The 24,960-nt window shown below is 41.0% G+C and overlaps 1 protein-coding gene across 3 annotated transcripts in view; it reads right to left on the bottom strand.

The window, feature by feature from the left end:
• LOC135480617 (transforming growth factor beta receptor type 3-like) overlaps positions 1-9,578 on the bottom strand; it is a 46,443-nt gene extending 36,865 nt beyond the window's left edge. For 2 of the 3 annotated variants that reach the window (XM_064760501.1, XM_064760503.1), the window contains exons 1-2: positions 9,322-9,578; positions 1,522-1,809 (exon numbers count right to left, since the gene is read on the bottom strand). In XM_064760501.1, coding sequence (XP_064616571.1) covers positions 1,522-1,597 — 76 coding nt within the window. In that variant the 5' untranslated portion in view covers positions 1,598-1,809; positions 9,322-9,578. Of the gene's footprint in view, positions 1-1,521; positions 1,810-8,561; positions 8,758-9,321 lie in introns of those variants that run through there. The other variant, XM_064760502.1, reaches the window with a different exon arrangement.
• Positions 9,579-24,960: the final 15,382 nt, after the last annotated feature.

Below are 24,960 nucleotides of genomic sequence, written 5' to 3'. Positions count from 1 at the left end.
AGGTTTCCAGGCATCCTGATTCTGAGGTGGACCTCCTAACCATTATGCCCCGCAAGCGTCCACAACCTACATGCACGTACAATGTAAAATTACATATCAATGCAGAGTGTTCAATACCATCTTTCAGGCAAAACAGCTGCCTTTTCCAACAACGGAAAGCTCTATGGCACTGCTGTTGTTATAGCCAGTCTTCTGAACCAGAGTTCATGTACCTTGTCATTCTAAAACCAGATTTTATATCATTGCATTATATCTCATATTTATGCATTCAGCAAAGATTGCTTTATTTGGTGTAAGAGACTATTATTTTCTTCTTGCTGACTCCATCATTGACTGCGAGTGAGGGCAGCAATGGTACATGTACAAGACCAGCTCAATGCCAAGTGAAACGATGTGCACCGACTTTCTCACTATGGTGATGAAGCACAAAACACAAAGTTGAAGGCCGAAGACAAGCTGGAGTTTCAGCTAAAATCCTAATAAACGTAGCCATGACTTTTGTACTGGTAGGTCGTATGAACTGTGACACTTTACCTTAGTAAAGCAGCCACATCAATCAGGTTCATTTCACATGGAAATTTCGTAATCAACTCGCTATAGCCATAAAAAAAAAAAAAGAGACAGGTACAGAAACAGTGGGAATTGTACTTTGTTAGCTTTGTTTGTTGCTTGTTTCTGTTTTTTTTTTTTTCTTTTTCACAATATTTAGGAAATTATTTTCATTTCAGCCATTTATAATGAACAATGCTTAAGGCCAACATGGTATTTCAGGAAGTGTCCAGCATGAACTATCGATAGGCAGGGGACCTACCACATGTAGGCGACCTCTACAACACCAGAAACATCCCCATTGCTCTAATGTCATCAACCATCCTAAAATGTTTTAAATCTATTAACACCTCCACCATTATCCATAATGAATCTAGTCCACAGGCTGTCTGCTCACAATCAAACACGGACAAATGTGGTTTTAAAGCCAACACACTCTGGCCATGTTTTGTCCAGCATTCTGAATATCTCTGCAATTCCTCATCACAAGAAGCCTGTTTTTGTATGATTAACTGGCCAGCAAACTTGAGATCCACTTTCATAAATGCGTATGGACCTAACTGAAAACTCCTTCCAATGGAGTCAGAGAATGTTTGGTACATTTGATCAGACTCTGGTCTTTGCTGCGGTCATTATGACATTACATGCATCACAGTTGGAGGGTCCTCTGGAGACATCAGTGACGTACCATCCAACATCGACAAAACAACACAACAGGACACAATGCAAACACCACATCAGAATAAATGGCACATTGGAAGAATTTCAGCAGCAGTAACAACATGCTCAGAACCAAGAAACCGTTGCAATGTGCAGTTTCAACATGAGAATGCAAACATCTAAAATCAGGACGAAAAACAAAAGCAGTAAAAATTCTAACCCCACATTAAGTAGTTATATATATATATATACACCCCAAGATCAGAACACAATAGAACCTAACTCTAAGAGAACACATGGTAAAGTACTTACCCCACGTTTTCCACCGCAGCAATAAATCCATGTTCAGGGCCAGCAGCAGGCCCAGTACCCAGGAGCAGCCATGCATGGTGCTCCGTGTGGCGACACCTCTCCTGGTGACCGTCGAGGTAGGATGTTGTACTGGTGAGGCCTAAGGGAGTAGCTATCAGGTGTTAAGATCAGATCACAGTGCTCCCTAGGCCTGCCGGTATCCAAGGCATGGCCTCAGCAATCCCCGGGTATGTTTGAGGATAACACCAGCTCTCAAGGTAAAAATGTGGTTTTCTTCTGGCGGGAGACCTGTAAAAATAAGAAACACTTTCAGTTTCACTCTGATTTGAGGCTGTAAAGAAAAATACTTTTTCAAACACATTTCACTAAAATGATACAATGTAGACAACACTCAGCAGAATGACACTGACGCGAGTATAGACGGGTTTACACTTCAAGGAATCCATTAAAGCCCACGTTTGAACCACTGACATTAGTATATGCTTCGAAGAATCCAGGACACCCCAGGTTTGAACCGCTGAAATGTGTATAGATGGATTTACACTTTGTGGAATCCAGGAGAGCCCAGGTTTGAACTGCTGACATGAGTATGCACGGGTTTACACTTCGAGGAATCCAGAACAGCCCAAGTTTGAACCCATAAGACCACATGGCCACTTGTGACAACTACGCATGTCAGGTGGATTCCTCATATTCGCCCCTCAAAAATCAAACTGTTCCATTTAATTCGATCTTCCGTCAGGGTGAACTTTCATTCTTGATGGGAACCATCCTATAGAACACCTCAAGCTCTCGGTCTCTACTAGTCAAAATCCAGCTCTGTATCTCTACCAGTCCAAGTCCAGCCCTCTGTCTCTACCAGTACAAGTCCAGCCCTCTGTCTCCACCAGTACAAGTCCAGCCCTCTGTCTCTACCAGTCCAAGTCTAGCTCTCTGTCTCTACCAGTACAAGTCCAGCCCTCTGTCTCTACCAGTCCAAGTCCAGCTCTCTGTCTCTACCAGTACAAGTCCAGCTCTCTGTCTCTACCAGTACCAGTCCAGCCCTCTGTCTCTACCAGTCCAAGTCCAGCCCTCTCTCTCTACCAGTACAAGTCCAGCTCTCTGTCTCTACCAGTACAAGTCCAGCCCTCTGTCTCTACCAGTACAAGTCCAGCCCTCTGTCTCTACAAGAGTCCCTCTCTATCTCAACCAGCTCAAGTCTATTAGCTCACGATGCACAACACTCCATCGTGTGAGCTACTTGTACTTGTGTACTGGCATCAACGACCATTATTATGGAACAATTTATGTTTTGTGACATACGGTTACACAGTTAAAGTAAAACAGTATGATGTAACTGTACATGTACCTATACAGAACAACACACTTTGTAAAGGCCATACGTGCACCTGTATGTACGTGTATATGTATGCTTTGGGTTTTACGTCATACTTAAAAAATTTTCAATTTCATGACGACAAAGAATCATTACAGGTAGCTGTGTGTACATATACTATGTCTCCTTGCGGCTGGGTGAGTCCATACCACCAAAGTGCTGCCCTTAGTGAAGTATCATGCCAAAGACACCAGACACAAAACCCCATCCAGTCATATTACACTGATACTGGGCCAATCAGTCGTCCGGCTCTAACCTCTCAGTGCTGAGTGCCGAGTGGGGCAGCAACAAGTCTTGACCCGATCCAGGTTTGAGCCCTGGTTTCCCGACTTTGTGTGACAATGGCATGTACATATATACAACTTACGGATTACATCACAACATATGCACGTACATGTAAGAAATGGCAGAATGTGCAAGAGGCACTTGAGGTAGAATAATTGCATGTAACTATTCACTAACCATTTCATGAAGCTTTACAGTCACCGCTCTCAAACAGCTGGTGAAATGCTGTAAACGTTTTAGGAAAAACATGTACAATTATTGTGGTATTAAGACACCATTATACATCAGAAGGTCTTCACATAAAGAGAAATGTAATACTAAATACCGCTGACCACAAATGTGATCAAAATTAAATACCACTGACCACATACATCTGATCAAAACTAAATATCACTGACTATATGCATGTGATCAAAACTAATATCACTGACTTCATACAGGTGATCAAACCTAAATATCACGGACCACACACATGTAATCAAAACTAATATTACTGACCACATACATGCGATCAAAACTAAATATCACTGACCACATACATTTGATCAAAACTAAATATCACTGACCACATACATCTGATCAAAATTAAATATCACTGACACATACATCTGATCAAAACTAAATATCACTGACCACATACATGTAATCAAAACCTAAATATCATTGACCACACACATTTAATCAAAACTAAATATCACTGACCACATGTGATCAAAACTAAATACCACTGACCACATACATCTGATCAAAACTAAATATCACTGAATGTATACATGTGATCAAAACTAATATCACTGACCACATAAATGTGATCAAACCTAAATATCACTGACCACATACATGTTATCAAAACTAAATACCACTGACCACATACATTTGATCAAAACTAAATACAGTTCAAAGAGTTTTCTTCCCTCAGGGTTCAAAATATAATGCTGAGTAATGTACTTCTCTGTAAATTTTTATATGTTATCAGTGGCTGACTGACTGAATCACTATTAAACCAGTGCCAAAGGTAATGTATGTAAATCTTCCCCATTCCTAGCTCCAGTTCACTTAGCGCAATATTTGATAGGTTTTGATACAGATACATGTATCTCTATCCCCCTTTGAGACTCTGAGACTCCGGAATGTCATGCAAAATTGGTTGATTTGAAAACTAAAATGTGCTTGGCAGAAACAAATTATATCACATGCACAGTTTTTATTATTATTTTTTAATTTATATTCAATACATGTACACCTATATACCATAAAGATAGCAGGTACATGGACATCTTGCATGTACTCACCCTGTAGCAATACATGTACACCTTTACACCATAAATATAGCAGGTACATGGACATCTCACCAGTACACAGTCTGTAACAATACCTGTACACCATTAAGATAGCAGGTACATGTACATCTTGCATGTACCCACCCTGTAGCAATACATGTACACCTTTACACTATTAATATAGCAGGTACATGGACATCTCACAAGTACACACTCTGTAACAATACCTGTACACCATTAAGATAACAGGTCCATGTACATCTAGCATGTACACACTTTATAACATTACATGTACACCTGTATACCAATAATATAGCAAGTACAATGCATAATACAGTTGGGTTTTTGACTAATACATTTTAAAATGAAGATATGCACCTGTACCCACATGTACACATCCTGTATCAATACATGTAACATGTCAAAGGAAAATACCGTGTGTGCTTTCTTACTTATCCACAAATTAAAAACAGATAATTTTGCAGATCACATATTTATAAAATTATAAGTATAACAGATTTAAAGTCCAACACGAGCATGCCAGGGACACAACTACTGAAAAAGAACGCATATGCCACATGTAAAATAACAGTAAAGGCAACGACACACTTCCATTTATATTTCTAAAAACAGTAACATAATATTATCAATAATAAAATGCTACATAACGTAACTACATGAACTAAGTAAATTTCTCCAAAAATTCCAAAAAATATGCAACTTTGTGACAAAGTAAACCATGGAGTACAAATTGTGTCTGCCGTAAGGGCTAAGGTTCGGACTGCTCTCACAACAAGTCAAACCACGAGTGTACACATGGTACACCCCCACTTTCAAATGCCTTCATCATCACATGTGTATACATGGTACACACCCATCATCACATGTGTATACATGGTACACACCCATCATCACGTGTATACATGAAACACCCTCCATCACATGTGTATACATGGTACATACCTACCATCACATGTGTATACATGGTACACTCCCAACATCATGTGTATACATGGTACACACCTACCATCACATGTGTATACATGGTACACTCCCAACATCACATGTGTATACATGGTACACCCCCACCATCGCATGTGTATACATGGTACACCCCACCATTGCAGGTGTATACATGGTACACACCTACCATCACATGTGTATACATGGTAACTCCCAACATCACATGTGTATACATGGTACACCCCCACCTTCAAATGCGTATACATGGTACACACCCATCATCACATGTGTATACATGGTACACACCCATCATCACGTGTACACATGGTGCACTCCCAACATCACATGTGTATACATGGTACACACCTACCATCACATGTGTATACATGGTACACCCCCACCATCACATGTGTATACATGGTACACACCCATCATCACATGTGTATACATGGTACACCCCCACCATCACATGTGTATACATGGTACACTCCCACCATCACATGTGTATACATGGTACACACCTACCATCACATGTGTATACATGGTACACCCCCATCATTACATGTGTATACATGGTACACTCCCAACATCACATGTGTATACATGGTACACACCTACCATCACATGTGTATACATGGTACACCCCCACCATCACATGTGTATACATGGTACACACCTACCATCACATGTGTATACATGGTACACACCTACCATCACATGTGTATACATGGTACACACCTACCATCACATGTGTATACATGATACACACCTACCATCACATGTGTATACATGGTACACACCTACCATCACATGTGTATACATGGTACACCCCCATCATCACATGTGTATACATGGTACACACCTACCATCACATGTGTATATATGGTACACCCCCACCATCACATGTGTACACATGGTACACCCCCACCATCACATGTGTATACATGGTACACCCCCACCATCACATGTGTATACACGGTACACCCCCACCATCACATGCACAAACCATGGGGCTACCCAAACCCAAATGATCACCGCCCTGGGCATCCCCCAAACATGAACTTTATGTGTGTAGGACCTTATAGAATCCTCCTGACCGAACATCTTCATAATGAGTAGTACAAATGTGAAGTACAGGGAACATCTTCATATTGATTAGTACAAATGTGAAGTACAGGGAACACCTTCATATTCAGTACTACAAACATGTAGTACAGTATTTCACTCTGTAGTACAGAGAACACCATCACCTTGGATAGTACAAACATGTAGTACAGTACGTCACTCTGGATAGTACAAACATGTAGTACAGGGGACACCATCACACTGAATAGTACAAACACGTAGTACCGAGAACACCATCACACTGAATAGTACAAACATGCAGTACCGAGAACACCTTCAACCTGACTAGTACAGACATGTAGTAGAGAGAACACCTTCACACTGAATAGTACAAACATGAAGTAGAGATAACACCTTCACACTGAACAGTACAAACATGTAGTACAGAGAACACCTTCAACCTGACTAGTACAGACATGTAGTAGAGAGAACACCTTCACACTGAATAGTAGAAACATGTAGTACAGAGAACACCTTCACATTGAGTAGTACAAACATGTAGTACAGAGAACACCTTCAACCTGACTAGCACAGACATGTAGTACCAAGAACACCTTCAACTTGACTAGTACAGACATGTAGTAGAGAGAGCACCTTCAACCTGACTACAGACATGTAGTACCCAGAACACCTTCAACCTGTAGTAATGAGAACACCTTCACACTGAATAGTACAAACATGTAGTACAGAGAACACCTGAACATTGAGTAGTACAAACATGTAGTACAGAGAACACCTTCAACCTGACTAGCACAGACATGTAGTACCAAGAACACCTTCAACTTGTACAAACATGTAGTACAGAGAACACTTTCACACTGAGCTGTGCTGGGTACATATTAGGGGGTGACATACTATAGCTCTACAAACCATGTAGTACCAGGTGTCTGATGGGAGGCCATTTGATATGTGCTGGGTACATGTTTAGGGGGGACCTACTGTAGCACTACAAACCATGTAGTACAGGGTGCCTCATGAGGGGAGGCCATTTGACATGTGAGGGTACATGTTTAGGAGGGACCTACTGTAGCACTACAAACCATGTAGTACAGGGTGCCTCATGAGGGGAGGCCATATGACATGCGATGGGTACATGTTTAGGGGGGACCTACTGTAGCACTACAAACCGTGTAGTACAGGGTGCTTCATGAGGGGAGGCCATATGATGTGTGATAGGTACATGTATAGAGTTGGCACGCTGTAGCACAACAAACAATGTAATACAGGAAGTGGGTGGGGGGGGGTGCATATCCTTTAATAACACTGACAATCATCAAATTAAGATCAAAGCTGCAAGCACCATGTAGGGTCAATCTGCTATTATATCTCCCCCCCCCCCTCTCTCTACAGGATGCCATAAAACATCCACTGTACGGCAAATTTATCATGGGTGTTAAAGATGAGAAATAAACATTTTCCCTAGTCCTTGCTGACAGCTTGTCAAAAATGTCAGGTGTCAAATTATGCATCAGCTGGTTCTGTTTTTAATGGTCACACTGCAGAACTAACACAATGCTAAACATTGGTGTATTTTGTTCACAATTATACATTTCACATTTCCCAGATAACACAGTGACCAAGCAGGCACAGTGAGTGATTTATGGAACAGCAGTACGCCCCTACATTCCCGTATATATACAGATAATTAATTGGTAGATGCAGGTACATGTAGACGCAGTTCACACACACGCATACCTATCTGGTTGACAATAATGTTTTCATAACAGTACTTGTAACGATAGAGTTGCTTTATTGGGCCTTGTGTTGCGAAACTAACTGTACACACTGCCAAATAATACAGACCAGTACACTGGGTCAGTCTATATATAACACACAGCCTGCTAACACACACATCAACGCTCCATGGGAAGCAAATCACCCCAAATCACTGACAGATTCAATGATGTACGTTCATGATATCATTGATATTTCTCTCTCTTCGTTTAGTCTTATCCGTGAACACCTCTGATTTTAGCCATCTTAGCTTCAGCACTAGCAGTACATGTACTTACCAGAAGAGCCTTTCTTCTGCGCTGGGTTCGTCCGGACACCAAAAACACACTCACATATAACGACTTAATAAAGCACGTTCAGAAGGAGAAAAAAACGAGCAAGGCAGTGGCGAAGACGAACACAAATCACGACCTAGGCAAAAAGCAAAAAGCAGGCGATTTTCGGCCGATTTGTGGAGAGCCTTTTAGCCCACCATCAGGTCACCAAAACAAAGATGGCGCTTGGAATGACCGCTGCGTTCACCTCGCAACCTTTGGCCAAATATAGGTCCATGGGCAGTGCACTGCACTAAATCAGATGACCTACTTGAGGCTCCAGCGGGGGGACATATCGTGAACGTGTGAAATTCTTTTCATCTCAGCCGCCGAATTATTGATAAAACATTAGAAAAACGACTATGCAATATCGCGTTTCTTCTGTGAATTATAATTTCCATATGTAATCGGCCGCTTTTAGGACGATTGATACGATTTCCTATGCGCCCAACTTCACCTCTACTCCCCCTGTTGTGCCCCTCAAGTATTGGGAATTTAGGTCAGCGCTAACCTAACATACTGAGGTTCATTCTCTGCCTGATTCAGGCAGCGTCTTCGGACATCGCAGATTCCCCCTCCTGGTGGGAAAGCTTCGATCGTGCACGGCTGAAAATTACTGCATGCGAAGGTTCAGTACAGATCAGGAAGCGAAAGAATGAGCGTTATATTCACTTGAGTGTTATTCCTCGGCTTAGGCATGCTGAAATAATCGACAAATACTTGCCTTGCTCCGTAGAGGATGTTTTGGGATTGCGGCCTGTAAATTTGCGTGTTTAGTTTCAGTGGTGGAAAAGAGGTCACGACCTCTTTATCCTCACATGTGGCCGTGCAGGGCTGATAAAGCTCCGCACAGATACACTCCGCTGATTTCACATTGCAGGCTCTAATTCACGGCTAGAATGTCACAACTACAGGCACAACAACCCATCGTATCCCGTGCTATTTTTACTGGAGCACACAACGCAGTTTTACACTTTAAAGTATCGGGGATCGGACTGAGCCACTATGTTGTCATTGCGAACACACTGATTAGCTTGCCCAACATGGAACTGTGACGTCAGAGCACCTGCTTTAATGGCGCCCTCTGCTGGCAAAGGCGAACAGAGGTCATAATCGGGCCTGTTTTGAACATCGCACCAATCTGAATGTTGCCTCATTTTTTATTTTATGATCTTTCTTACAGGAAAAAAAATGTGCAAGAATTGTTTACAATCGATTTCGAGAAACCATGAGTTGGTTTGAGCACACGAGTCTGGAGCGTACTGCTGATCGATGAGAATCTTCCAAAATTTACAGCCATTCGACAATCATTTTATACCGCGATGTGGAATGGTTAACACCCCACCCGTTCAGAACCTCAATGTCCTTGGTTGACCAGTGACCTAAAATTCCCCTGAATATCACGCCTCTCCACCTCCTCATTCTTATAGTCTGTGTGGCAGCCTACCAGGAACGGCACAAGACTTCATGATATTCAAACCCTATCAGATGTATCAGTCGGATAAGAAAATTTCTTTACGTCATTTTTTTAAATCTAATTTTGACAGGCAATATATAGAATACATAAGATTAAAAGTGAACAGTTATGTAGGACTTTTAAGCGGCGGATTTGATAGACTTTGTAATTGCATGCCGCAGGCCAACATTTTATTGTTATGTAAGTTAGTACACATATGGAATACGACTGCGTCAAGTCGACTTTATTTATAGTCTTCTTGACGATATGTATCGCTTGCTAAGTGGAGGCGGCTGTAGCTATCCATTAATAAGTCGACAAGTCGAGGCGAGAAATATGGTAGTCCCGGAGCTAGCAGGGGTTTATCGGTCGGGTCGCTTACGAAAGGCTTGACACTTTGAACATACAGAACTATGTGGGAAAACGCCAAAATGCTGATTTTTAAATGCTGCATCCGTGCACAGTCACCTAGGGGTGGGGTTGATAGTAGGCCCCCTACCCTAAAACTAATTTATCGATCACGACTGAGCACGAAGATGAGTGTGAGAAACTTTTTATACATTCTTTACGACAACCCGATCACTTAAAGCCAATTCTTAAGTTCCTAGCTCATGCAGTAAGCCAGTTAAGAGCGGCCTAACTAACAATGGTTATGACTTTTATCGATCATGTCACGTAAGAGGAATTTTTTTTTACCAAAAAAATAGCTTGGGATATGTTGAATATAAAATGGTAATTCTTAAGTTCCAACTCCATGCTTAAAACAATTCAAGAACTGGCCCAAGGTCAATATTCGGGCTAAATTACCTTAAAACAACGGTATAGGTGACGCTTGAGTGCAACTCTTTTATACATTCCTCATCACAGACTGATCACTTACAATCAATTCCTAAGTTCCAGCTCATTTATTGATCCACTTAAGAACAGCCTAATATTAACGCTAGTTGTGACATGTATCGGTCATGTCGCGTACGACGATTTTTTTTTTTACTGAAAGGTAACTTGAGATATGCTAATTATAAAATGCTAAAATGAAATATGGTGGATAAACTCATATGTAAGATTGCATGACCGACAAGCAAACACGGTGCCCCCTCTCAAAAAGATAAAAAAAGTATTAGCATGTCAGTTGTGAACCTAGACATGTATATTCCTTGGACGTTTGTGTTGGTGAGTGCCTTTCCAAAAAGGCTACAAAAACGGACACAGATCAAACCATTAGCCTCTCAATGAATTAGCGTCTTGACCAACGGGACCATTCTCACTCTCCACCTCAATCACGCCATACCCCTACTCACCACCTCAATCATGCTATATTCCCACTCACCACCTCATTCATGTCATATCCCCAATCCCCACCTCAATCATGCCATATCCCCACTCCCCACCTCAATCACGCCATACCCCCACTCACCACCTCAAACATACCATATCCCCACTCACCACCTCAATCACGCCACATCCCCACTCACCACCTCAAACATGCCATATCCCCACTCACCACCTCAACCATGCCATATCCCCACTCACCACCTCAATCATGCCATATCCCCACTCACCACCTCAATCACGCCATATGCCCAATCACCACCTCAATCACGACATATCCCCACATCAATCACGCCATATCCCCACTCACCACCTCAATCACGACATATCCCCACTCACCACCTCAAACATACCATATCCCCACTCACCACCTCAAACACGCCATTTCCCGCCCCACCTCAATCACGCCATATCCCCACTCACCACCTCAATCACGCCATATCCCCACTCTCCACCTCAAACATACCATATCCCCACTCACCACCTCAATCACGCCATATCCCCACTCACCACCTCAAACATACCATATCCCGTAATTTCTGCATATAGTCGTATTCATATGAAAACAGGTATAGGTCTGCCAAAAGAGGAGCACAATTGGTACCCATTGGAATACCTATGCACTGTTAGTAAATGGTATCTCCGAATTTCACATAGATCTTATTAATGAGAAATTCAAGTAATTCAATGAATAATGTAACATCCCATGAGTGGTAACCTTTATAAAGAGTAGAACTAAAGAAAGCCTTATTGCTTCTCACGTTAATGTAACGGTGACCAGTTTTAGTAAATGCCGAGACAATTAACAACGATATTCTTTCAATAAGATCTTTGTGAGGAATCGTAGTATAGAGAGTAGAGAAATCCCATGTGGATACGTCTTTGTACTGTATATGCATATGAGCATCGAGTTCTTCTGCAAGACGTTTGGAGTTGTTAAGAATCCACATGCAGTTGACACCTGAATTTTTTGTTATGGCACAACAATACTTATTCCAAAATGACTTTACTTCTTGTAACGCTCTCGTAAGTAGGGTTGACAAGAGTTTGGTGGTACAGCTTCTTGAACCTGCAAAGCTCAGACTCAATCAATGTCGCGCTGCCTAGGCTGCGGCTTTTAGTCACACAGTTTGTCAGGCACCTGGTGAAGGTCGGCACTCCTCTGCCCTCAGGTCCACGTGGAGCACGAAGTTGTATTATTGTACTCAAGTGGGATAAGAACATGAATTTATACATGTAATCCATTAGCTTTAGTATGTTTTTATGATTGGGGTTTTGCGTCGTACAATTTTTCTGTCATATGACAACGACGAGGCATTTGGTGTGTGTGTGTGTGTGTGTATATATATATATGGTGTCTACTCGTGGCAGAGCCCATTCTGCCAAACAGCTGCCGCCAGTGAAGTATTATGCCGAGAACACCAGACATCACACCCCACCCACTCACATTATACTGACACCAGGCCAACCATTTGTGTTTCTTTGCTCTACCCCCTGAGTGCTGACAGCAGCAAGTACCATTTTTAAAGTCTTTGGTATGACCCTACCCGGGTTTGATCCCGGGGTCTCTTAACTTCGAGGCGAGCGCTCTAACCATTAGGCCAGTGAAGCGATCTCAAACTTTCTGGTGCATTGGCCAGTAGATAACTTTGGATCTGTTCTTATTTGCATATGTACATGCTGGAGTTGGAACTTCATCAGCCCTTTAACATCTGTATTTCACGGCGTATCTTTTGGTTTAGTGCAAAAGCTGAATTGGTCATTACGGACCAGGTTGTCATGAGTAACGTATAAAATAAGTTTCATCCTCGTACTTAGTCGTGACCAATATCCTTGTTTTAAGGTAATTTAGCCCAAATATTGACATTTGATCCGTTCTTAAATGGTTTTGAAAATGGAGTTGGAACTTAAGAATTACCATTTTATAATTAGCATATCTGAAGGTATGTTGTGGTAAAAAAAAAATTCCCGGCACACGATATGACCGATAAAAGTCATAATCAGCGCTAATCAGGCCGTTCTTAAGTGGATTAGAGCATGGGCTGGCAACTTCATTTATTTATTTGATTGGTGTTTTACGCTGTACTCAAAAATATTTCACTTATACGACGGCAGCCAGCATTATGGTGGATGGAAACCTGGAACAGCCCGGTGGAAACCCACGACCATCCGCAGGTTGCTGCCAGATCTTTCCACTTACGGCTGGAGAGGACGCCAGCATGAGCTGGACTTGAACTCACAGCGACCGCATTGGTGAGAAGCTCTTGGGTCATCACGCTGCGCTAGCGCGCTAACCGACCGAGCCACGGAGGCCCCAGCTGGGAACTTCAAAATTGGCTTTAAGTGATAAAGTTGTCATAAGAAATGTATAAAATGAGTTTCATAGTCGTACTCTATTGTGACCGATAAAATTAGTTTTATAGTACTTTCAATCCCACCCCTTGGGGGCTGTGCACGGGTGCCGCACTTTTATTCGGCTCTTAATCAAGGTTTTACAATGGCAACCCTTATAATACCCTCGTGGTCTGGGGTTACATGCATGTCGGATTTCTCTTACCTGTGTAGTGCCTAGCAGAGTATTCCCCCTTGATGGAACCCGCGATGTTGAGTGTGATACAAATTGTACGTTTCGCTGGTGCGGAGGTTTGTGCTCATGGAGCCCTTTTTGCATTGTTTTTATGATTTGTATTATTAACTTATAGACCAATGCGGTTTAGCAGATTGCAGTTGACATCATTGTACTCTTAACCTTATTCTTTTACAAGCCGTGGTGGACGCAGGCCCCCTTTAGAACTTCAGTTTTTCGAATGTAATTCTGTGTATTTTAGGGTGTGAAGTCTTTTCTTGCTGCCAGCCTGCCGTTTTTGGTGTACAGGTGCATGCTTTGTATCAAAATGACGGAAATTGTCTAAGCTTTGGGCAGGTATGAGTTTTAATGATGAAAGTTTGAAATTCGGGGCAAGAGGACACAAGGAGACAGGTGGTGATGAGGCTGCGAGTGACGTCTCCTTGGCGTTACTGGACGCCCCTCCCAGCTGCGGGCATAAGAAAGGCCCAGATTTTGACGGTCAACCCATGTCAAGATTTTTACGGCTTCTGTCTCACAGGCTGGGCCAGGTATGGACCAAAGCTTACTGGCCACGGAATGTTTGGGGCTGAGCTACAGCGCTGAACGTTAACATTGTCGCTTATGGAACATTAATGGGTTCTTTGACCTGATTCTAGAGGACCGGAAGTTGCTACTTTTTAAGCATTTGTAGGCCTAGGAATAATACCCTAACTGAGGTAAACTGACAAGAAGCCTGATTTCACCGGTAACGTATGGCTAACCATCACACTGCACTGGTTTTACTCTCTAGGCTGGAATTGTTTTATATTCTCGTGTTTGATTGGTGTTTGAAGTGGAGCTCAGAAATACACTCGGAAACTCAATGTGTTAATTTAACAGAAAGTCTGTTATCTGAGAGATCCCGGAATGTATTCTGTTATTGCAGCAGATTATTCTGTTAAATAAAATACACAAATTCTGTTATTTCAACATAAGGACTTTATTAGACTAAGATTATTGCGTTGAATATGGCACAATATAACAGAATACATCCCAACATCACTCAGACGACAGACTTTGTGTTAAACTTAACAGATTAATTAAGAGTGTATTATAAAGGCGGTCATTTTCATGGGTGGATTTTGCAACCATTAGTAGTATACTAATTTTGGAGTTCCAAAACAACACCGTAAATGGTACAGGTGCACTGAAACACATCGGTTAGTTCCCATTTCTGCTTGGACCAGCCATAATGATGACCGCCATTGTATAAGTGAAATCTTCTTGAGTACGGCGTAAAACACCAATGAAATAAATAAATAAATAAATCAAACAATTCTGTTGTACAACGTGTTGTATTGCGTTATATGATGACTAAACGTGTGACGCATGAGTAGGCCTACCGGGACCGTTTCGGTGGCCTACTGGCTAGGACGTTCGCCTCAGTTTGAGTCCATAGAGGATGACGATGAAGTTCCAATTTATGACACTGACATCTCTGGCCAGACTTTAGGCTTCAGACTGGTATTAAAGGTATGGCTTTATCCTGCGTTACACTGTAGGCCTACATTTCGTGTTATTATCAAATTTAATATTTACTATTCGTTCCTTCTGTCAGCTTCACAATAAATATAATTCTGCTCCGTGAGGGATTCTAAATTCATGCCCATAAGCGATGACAACTACCGGTACATGTTATTGTCGGCACTGGGAACAACTTCTGCCTACATGTATTAGGGGTCTATAGTCGTGTACAATTTATTTATTTATTTGATTGAGGTTTTACGCCATACTCAAAAATATTTCACTTATACGACTGCGGCCAGCATTATGGTGGGTGGAAACCGGGAACAGCCCGGGGGAAACCCACGACCATCCGCAGGTTGCTGCAAGACCTTCCCACGTACGGCCGGAGAGGAAGCCAGCATGAGCTGGACTTGAACTCACAGGGACCGCATTGGTGACAGACTCCTGGGTCATTACGCTGCGCTAGTGCGCTAACCAACTGAGCCATGGAGGCCCCTCAACACTCATAAAAAAGGGGATGCACAAAAGTAATATTCTATATATATATGTATATATATATATATATATATATATATATATATATATATACACACACAGAAAAAACACAAGATGTCTACGCCGTACTCAAAGTGTTCACCTGTCTTCATTAACAGCGGTCAAAAACTAGCGCGGTTGTCGGGCTCTTTTTACAACGATCAACAAGTAGCTCGGTTTTCGGACTCCCTTTACAGCGATCAAAGACAAGCGCGGTTGTTGGACTCCGTTGCGATGTCGGACTCCTTTTACAGGCATCAGAAACCAACGCGGTTATCGGACTCCATTCGCAGCGATCAAAAACTAGCGCGCTTGTCGGATTTCGTTTACAGCGATCAGAAACCAATCTGGTTGTCGGACTAGGCCTACATAGGCCTACAAGGAATGATGTTAAGCTAATACGGCTTCCTCTAGCTATTTACCACATTAGTTTAGGTGAATAAAATTTCTCTGTAGTGAAAGCAAATAGGCGTCTCTTCGCCACGGCGAAGAAAACAATGAAGTATAGTTGTTGGAAAGTAATGAAGTTAACAACTACTACGGAGATTTTTTCTTATCAAACACTCTATTCTCTTCAATACGCGCGCGTTCTGTAAAAACAGAAAGAAATAAAATAGCATTAATGATCGTATCATCCATGTTCAAACTGATGAAATAACCACTATGTCAGTGTTCTACACAATCTTAATACAAACACATTAAAACAAACAACATAGGTAACGTTCGGTAAGCAATATTACAAACATGTACCGTTTTCTCTTACATAATATAAAAGAATACAATATATGACTACTTATGCCATTCCAACTTTGTAAACCTGCTAACCCAGGTCAAACATCGAATAGATCAGTTCATTTATATTCATGGGCGTGGAGTGACGTCATGATCTACAACGGAGAATTCAAAGGCTTTAATTTTCCACAGTTGTCAAAGAAATAACAAGACCAATGGTCAGTCTAACTAATGAGAACGAAAGAAATATTTATAGGGCACACTTCAGTAGATGTTTTGTCTACATTTATATCAGATAAATGCCTTATATGAGTGCAGTCTGTGACTGCGTCCTGTGTTATTGTGTGACCTGATTTGTAAGTGCCCGTCTGGTTACGTCGCGCCGAAAAATGATCAAGCATCACTAAATGTATATGTATCAAAGTATCCAAAATTTTGCGCGTCAATTAGCAAAGAAAATGTACGTCACTTCACCTGAAGAGTGGATCTCCGTACTCTGAAAACAAGTTTTACGCAGCGAAACTGGCTCTTCGTCACCGCGTTCGTAGCTATCGCTTCGCTATCGTCTGGCTGCTGTGACGTCAGGTCGCGCGCAGTAACTGGGTGAGTGTGGGGACAGTTTAATGCTTGGGTGATGTCAAGGAGCGACCCTTGCTTGCATCTGACGTACTTTCTTAACACATAGGCCTGTGCCATTTAACTTCAGTTTTTTCAGCTTACAAGCTGGTAAATTTACTCAAACTTTGTGTTGAATCTAGCATCAAGAAGGAATATTTGACATAAATGTGAATTAACTTGGTTATGGAAACAATTAGTTGCATTTGAAATCGGAAATTTATTTCTAGAAACATGTGACAAAAAATTATTTAGTGATAATTAAATTAACCTTCAGATGATAAGATCGTTTCAACCATGGACATGGCATCTACGGTATAGTTGTAGGACAAGTCTGGAAATACTGCGACATGATTGGCAAATTTTGCCACTACCCATATTACGTTTTAAAAAGGGCACAATATTATTGACACAGCAGCTTTGCTCTGTACAAAACAGTTGGCTCCTGTCAAAATGTTACTAGGTAGGACATTGTCCTTACCTTGCTGCTTATTGCCAGGCTTGCTTTTTGGTTTCATCATGTCTACCTGGCGGCATTTAAAGTGTTTTTAATAGTGGTTCAAAATGTTTAATGGCTCTAACTGAAGAGCATTCGGAAACAAAATCTCAATTCCGGGGTTTCCATAACATTATCTCAGTTCGGCAGTTTCCGTAACATTTTCCCGATAAGACGTGACGGCAATACCGTATTCCGTTTGTGACGTTGATTCGGGCAGATAAGCTACGATATCGAGTAAGGCATTATGCAGGAAAGACTTAAAAAGCGTTAGAAAGTGAAGTGTGACATAGCACATCCAACGTCACATTTTAAAAGACTTAGAAAGCGTTAGAAAGTGAAGTGTGACATAGCACATCCCAAGTCACATTTTGAAAGACCTAAAAAAACGTTAGATAGTGAAGTGTGACATAGCACATCCAACGTCACATTTTAAAAGACTTAAAAAAACGATAGATAGTGAAGTGTGACATAGCACATCCAAGGTCACATTTTAAAAGACTTAGGAAGCGTTAGTGAAGTGTGACATAGCACATCCCAAGTCACATTTTAAAAGACTTAAAGAGCGTTAGATAGTGAAGTGTGACATAGCACATCCAACGTCACATTTTAAAAGACTTAGAAAGCGTTAGATAGTGAAGTGTGACATAGCACATCCCAAGTCACATTTTAAAAGACTTAGAAAGCGTTAGTGAAGTGTGACATAGCACATCCAACGTCACATTTTAAAAGACTTAGAAAGCGTTAGATAGTGAAGTGTGACATGACACATCTCAAGTCACATTTTAAAAGACTTAGAAAGCGTTAGATAGTGAAGTGTGACATAGCACATCCAACGTCTTATTTTAAAAGACTTAAGAAGGGTTAGATAGTGAAGTGTGACATAGCACATCCAAAGTCACATTTTAAAAGACTTAGAAAACGTTAGATAGTGAAGTGTGACATGGCATATCCAAAGTCACATTTTAAAAGACTTAGAAAGCGTTAGATAGTGAAGTGTGCCATAGCACATCCAAAGTCACATTTTAAAAGACTTAGAAAGCGTTAGATAGTGAAGTGTGACATAGCACATCCAAGGTCACATTTTAAAAGACTTAGGAAGCGTTAGATAGTGAAGTGTGACATAGCACATCCCAAGCCACAGTTTAAAAGACCTAAAAAAACGTTAGATAGTGAAGTGTGACATAGCACATCCCAAGTCACATTTTAAAAGACTTAGGAAGCGTTAGATAGTGAAGTGTGACATAGCACATCCAAAGTCACATTTTAAAAGACCTAAAAAAACGTTAGATAGTGAAGTGTGACATGACACATCCCAAGTCACATTTTAAAAGACTTAGGAAGCGTTAGATAGTGAAGTGTGCCATAGCACATCCAAAGTCACATTTTAAAAGACTTAGAAAGCGTTAGATAGTGAAGTGTGCCATAGCACATCCTAAGTCACATTTTAAAAGACTTAGGAAGCGTTAGATAGTGAAGTGTGACATGACACATCCCAAGTCACATTTTAAAAGACTTAGGAAGCGTTAGATAGTGAAGTGTGACATAGCACATCCCAAGTCACATTTTAAAAGACTTAGAAAGCGTTAGATAGTGAAGTGTGACATGACACATCCAAAGTCACATTTTAAAAGACTTAGAAAACGTTAGATAGTGAAGTGTGCCATAGCACATCCAAAGTCACATTTTAAAAGACTTAGAAAGCGTTAGATAGTGAAGTGTGACATAGCACATCCCAAGTCACATTTTAAAAGACTTAGAAAGCGTTAGATAGTGAAGTGTGACATAGCACATCCAAGGTCACATTTTAAAAGACTTAGGAAGCGTTAGATAGTGAAGTGTGACATAGCACATCCCAAGCCACAGTTTAAAAGACCTAAAAAAACGTTAGATAGTGAAGTGTGACATGACACATCCCAAGTCACATTTTAAAAGACTTAGGAAGCGTTAGATAGTGAAGTGTGACATAGCACATCCAAAGTCACATTTTAAAAGACCTAAAAAAACGTTAGATAGTGAAGTGTGACATGACACATCCCAAGTCACATTTTAAAAGACTTAGGAAGCGTTAGATAGTGAAGTGTGCCATAGCACATCCAAAGTCACATTTTAAAAGACTTAGAAAGCGTTAGATAGTGAAGTGTGCCATAGCACATCCTAAGTCACATTTTAAAAGACTTAGGAAGCGTTAGATAGTGAAGTGTGACATGACACATCCCAAGTCACATTTTAAAAGACTTAGGAAGCGTTAGATAGTGAAGTGTGCCATAGCACATCCCAAGTCACATTTTAAAAGACTTAGAAAGCGTTAGATAGTGAAGTGTGACATGACACATCCAAAGTCACATTTTAAAAGACTTAGAAAACGTTAGATAGTGAAGTGTGACATAGCACATCCAACGTCACATTTTAAAAGACCTAAAAAAACGTTAGATAGTGAAGTGTGACATGACACATCCCAAGTCACATTTTAAAAGACTTAGGAAGCGTTAGATAGTGAAGTGTGACATAGCACATCCAACGTCACATTTTAAAAGACTTAGAAAGCGTTAGGTAGTAAAGTGTGACATAGCACATCCAACGTCACATTTTAAAAGACTTAAAAAAACGTTAGATAGTGAAGTGTGACATGACACATCCCAAGTCACATTTTAAAAGACTTAGAAAGCGTTAGATAGTGAAGTGTGACATGACACATCCCAAGTTACATTTTAAAAGACTTAGAAAGCGTTAGTGAGGTGTGACATAGCACATCCCAAGTCACATTTTAAAAGACTTAGAAAGCGTTAGATAGTGAAGTGTGACATAGCACATCCAACGTCACATTTTAATAGACTTAAAAAAACGATAGATAGTGAAGTGTGACATAGCAAATCCCAAGTTACATTTTGAAAGACTTAGAAAGCGTTAGGTAGTGAAGTGTGACATGACACATCCCAAGTCACATTTTAAAAGACTTAGAAAGCGTTAGATAGTGAAGTGTGACATAGCACATCCAACGTCACATTTTAAAAGACTTAAGAAGGGTTAGATAGTGAAGTGTGACATAGCACATCCCAAGTTACAGTTTAAAAGACTTAGAAAGCGTTAGATAGTGAAGTGTGACATGACACATCCCAAGTCACATTTTACGCCCTTCTTTCAATGGCATTTAGAAGTTGAGCTGGATAACAAAACAAGTACATGGATCGCAACTTCTTTTTATCCAGTGAGCGATGTACATACACCGTTATCAAGCATAATAACGATTACGATTTATGCTTTGTAACATACGGTAGGCCTAGGCACGGTTAGTACCTATACCGGAACGTCGTTCACTGAATATAAAGTAATGATCCAAGTGCAGGGAAATTGTCCCAAAAGCTTAAGTTTTCTGGCTTAAAATATTTAACCACGGCTTAACGTATTTTTCTGCTGGCGGAAGTCTAGATATTCTTATATGTGATAACAAGCCATTCAGGGATAGATGAATCTAGAGAGGATGATGGATGTTGTTAGCTGCAATACATGTGACTCATCTGTCCATCGAGTGGCGCAGCCAGGAGCATTCCAATGTGAAAGCCAATCTAAAATGTCGACTTTCTGAATGTCGACATTTATCGGTAAATATCGGCAAAATAAGCCAAACTTAGTTCTTATTTTTACGTTTTCAACATTTACGTAGGGCTTCTTTCAAAACATGTTGTTTTCGGTCTGAACTATGATGAAAAAATTCATAAACCCGAAAAGAAAGAGTTTGTCACTGGGATTTGTGACCTGGGTGAGTCCGTGTATACACTCTGGAACCTCAGTACAACTTTTGATTTGCAGCGTGTAATATTTTTGAAGATATTTACCGATTAATGTTCTCAAGCAGAAACTCGACACTTAGGAAGGCCTTCGTACTGTAACTCTTCTGACTGCACCACTCGATTGAAAGAAAGATGGGTACAAATATTGCAATTAGTAGGTTGTGTGTGCAAATCATAATGTACTATATCATTAATTGCATTATGTGTACTTTTTGATTGTTTTATCACGTGGTCTGTATGGCGTCACCTTTCCTTGTCACTGGCAGTGCACACAATATGATGGAATATCTGAATAAGATGCATCGCCCATTGTCAATACGCGCTGTCATCTAGGTCGATAACTCTGTTATCTGAGTATTGACAGAATGTATTCTGTTATGATGACATTATATCATTTGCGACAGAATGTATTCTGTTATGATGATATTATATGATTTGTGACAGAATATATTCTGTAATGATGCTATAATACTCTGTGAAATTCAAGACAATATCCCGTTCGTCTAATGTAATTGGTGTTGTACTCTGTACTCAAGAATATTTCACTTATACGACGCCGGTGAGCATTTTGGTGGGAGGAAACCGGACAGAGCCCGCAAGAAACCAACGCCCATTCCCAGGTACGTCCGGAGAGGAAGCCAGCAAGAGCTGGACTTGAACTCACAGCGACCGCCTCGATGAGGGGCTCCTGGGTCATTATCCTGCTCTAGCGCGTTAACCAACTGGATATTTATTTATTTACTTATTTATTTACTTATATTTATTTAGAGCCCGGGGGAAACCCACGACCGTCCGCTGGTTGCTGACCGATGTTCCCACGTAGGGCCAGAGAGGAGGCCAGTATCAGCTTCACTTGATATCCGCAAGCCTTGACTGGAACCTTAGAAAAGGCTGACTTGGCAAATTGTCCTTTCTAATCTACATCCATGATAACAGATGAAATCATCGCTAGTTGTCATCCTGTCTTGTCTTGTTAGGTTGATTCCGTATCTTATGGCACGTTGCTTTGAGATTTAAGTACACCTGACTTGCCATGACAGCACAAAGTCATTTTGACGAGGGAGAAGGCTATATGTCTGTTTATTTCAACAACATTTCAACTTGGAAATGGATTTATACTCGCAGAAGTCATGTTAAAAGTCCTATTCTCATTAAAACACATCAGAAATTGCGCAGCCGTTTCAAAGTGGATTTAAATGCCCACTTCGTTCCGCAAAGTGCCTTGCTGAATGGACGTAACTGGCGTTTTAATTTAATTGAACTAGTATGACCAAGACAGGAGTATGATCATTTCGATATAATATGTTATGCTTGTGCTTCATTGTGTCATCCATTACATCGAAGGCATTTTAGTGGGTAATATTTGGCTCTGTCGAACATTGGCTGTGGGCGGGTACATATAGATTAAGACTATTACCTGCCCTGATGGCGGGCCCTTTCCCGTACGTATACAGTGAGGGCAGGCTGACTTGAGGTGTAGGCTGCCCTGATGGCGGGCCCTTTCCCGTATGTATACGGTGAGGGTAGGCTGACTTGAGGTGTACGCAGCCCTGAGGTGTAGGCTGCAGTGAGGGCAGGCTGACTTGAGGTGTAGGCTGCCCTGATTACAGGCCCTTTGCAGTGAGGGCAGAATGACTTGAGGTGTAGGCTGCCCAGATAGCAGCCACTTTCCAGTGAGGGCAGGCTGACTTGAGGTATAGGCAGCCCTGAGGTGTAGGCTGCGGTGAGGGCAAGCTGACTTGAGGTGAAGGCTGCCCTGATGGCAGGCGCTATCCAGTGAGGGCAGGCTGACTTTGATGACTAAACATCGTCACCATAAGTTAGACCTCACGCAAAGACCAACTTTGTTGACAACAAATTAAATAACAGTATCACACTTATACTACAGTCCATATGTCATTTACACTTGAAGCAGCCATATTCCCACAGATTTGGTTTCACATTTATACACGAAACACTCATTTCTCTACAGATTTGTTTTCACATTTATACCCCGCACATTCATTTCTCTACAGATTTGTTTTCACATTTATACACGAAACAGTCATTTCTCTACAGATTTGTTTTCACATTTATACACGAAACAGTCATTTCTCTACAGATTTTTTTCCACATTTATACACGAAGCAGTCATAGCCACACAGATTTGGTTTCACATTTATACATGAAACAATCATTTCCCGACAGATTCGTTTTCACATTTATACACGTAGCAGTCATATCACCACAGATTTGTTTTCACATTTTACATGAAGCAGTCATAGCCAAACAGATTTGTTTTCACATTTATACATGAAGTAATTATATCCCCACAGATTCGTTTTCACATTTATACATGAAGCATTCGTATCACCATAGATTTGTTTTCACATTTATACATGAAGCAGTCATATATCCACACAGATTTGTTTTCACATTTATACACGAAACAGTCAATTCTCTACAGATTTGTTTTCACATTTATACATGAAGCAGTCATATCTTCACAGATTTGTTTTCACATTTATACATGAAGACGATTTATTTATTTATTTATTTGATTGGCTTTTTACGCCGTACTCAAGAATATTTCACTTATACGACGGCGGCCAGCATTATGGTGGGAGGAAACCGGGCAGAGCCCGGTGGAAACCCACGACCATCCGCAGGTTGCTGTAGGACCTTCCCACATACGGCTGGAGAGGTAGCCAGCATAAGCTGGACTTGAATTCACAGCGACCACCAGGAGACGAAGCTCCCCCTACCCCTTTCGTTATAAGCCGGTAGTTATTAACTGATTAATTAATCCATGGATTGATTGGTGAAATTTTTTATTTCCTTAACGAGGTTCAACTTCAACACACAAGTGTCTTCTCGAAACCTTAGTAAATACATTGAATGACTGATAAATTAACAGACAGACACAGGCTTAAAGTTTCCCTGAATATTATATGGCCTTGACACCACGATAACGGCGATGTACATCCTCCACAAGATGTGTATCTTGTAATACAGGATCACGTGCAAACAAATCAGAGGGGGTTCTTAGCAACAATTATAACTACGCAAACCAAGCAAGCAGTTGTTCTGCTGGTCGATCCTGGAAGCAAAAACGTGAATGGGGAAATTTCACACAAAGTTCAAGCCTTCAAGCAAAATTCGAGTGTATCTAAATTGGAGCCAAGACATTTTACACATCTCTCTGAATTAGCAGAATATGGACCAGGTTCACAAATGTCTTACTACGTTTTAAGTCTATATAGTGAAGGCAAAAGCGGATCACCTAGGCTCCCACTACTCTACTGATGAAAAGCTACGGTGGACAATGTATCTTACTTGTACGTCGTGTGGCGTCA

Source organism: Liolophura sinensis, chromosome 13 (assembly GCF_032854445.1).
Source record: "Liolophura sinensis isolate JHLJ2023 chromosome 13, CUHK_Ljap_v2, whole genome shotgun sequence".
NCBI lineage: Eukaryota > Metazoa > Mollusca > Polyplacophora > Chitonida > Chitonidae > Liolophura > Liolophura sinensis.
The sequence above is the reverse complement of the archived record's forward strand: the minus strand, read 5'-3'. Positions and strand labels throughout refer to the sequence as shown.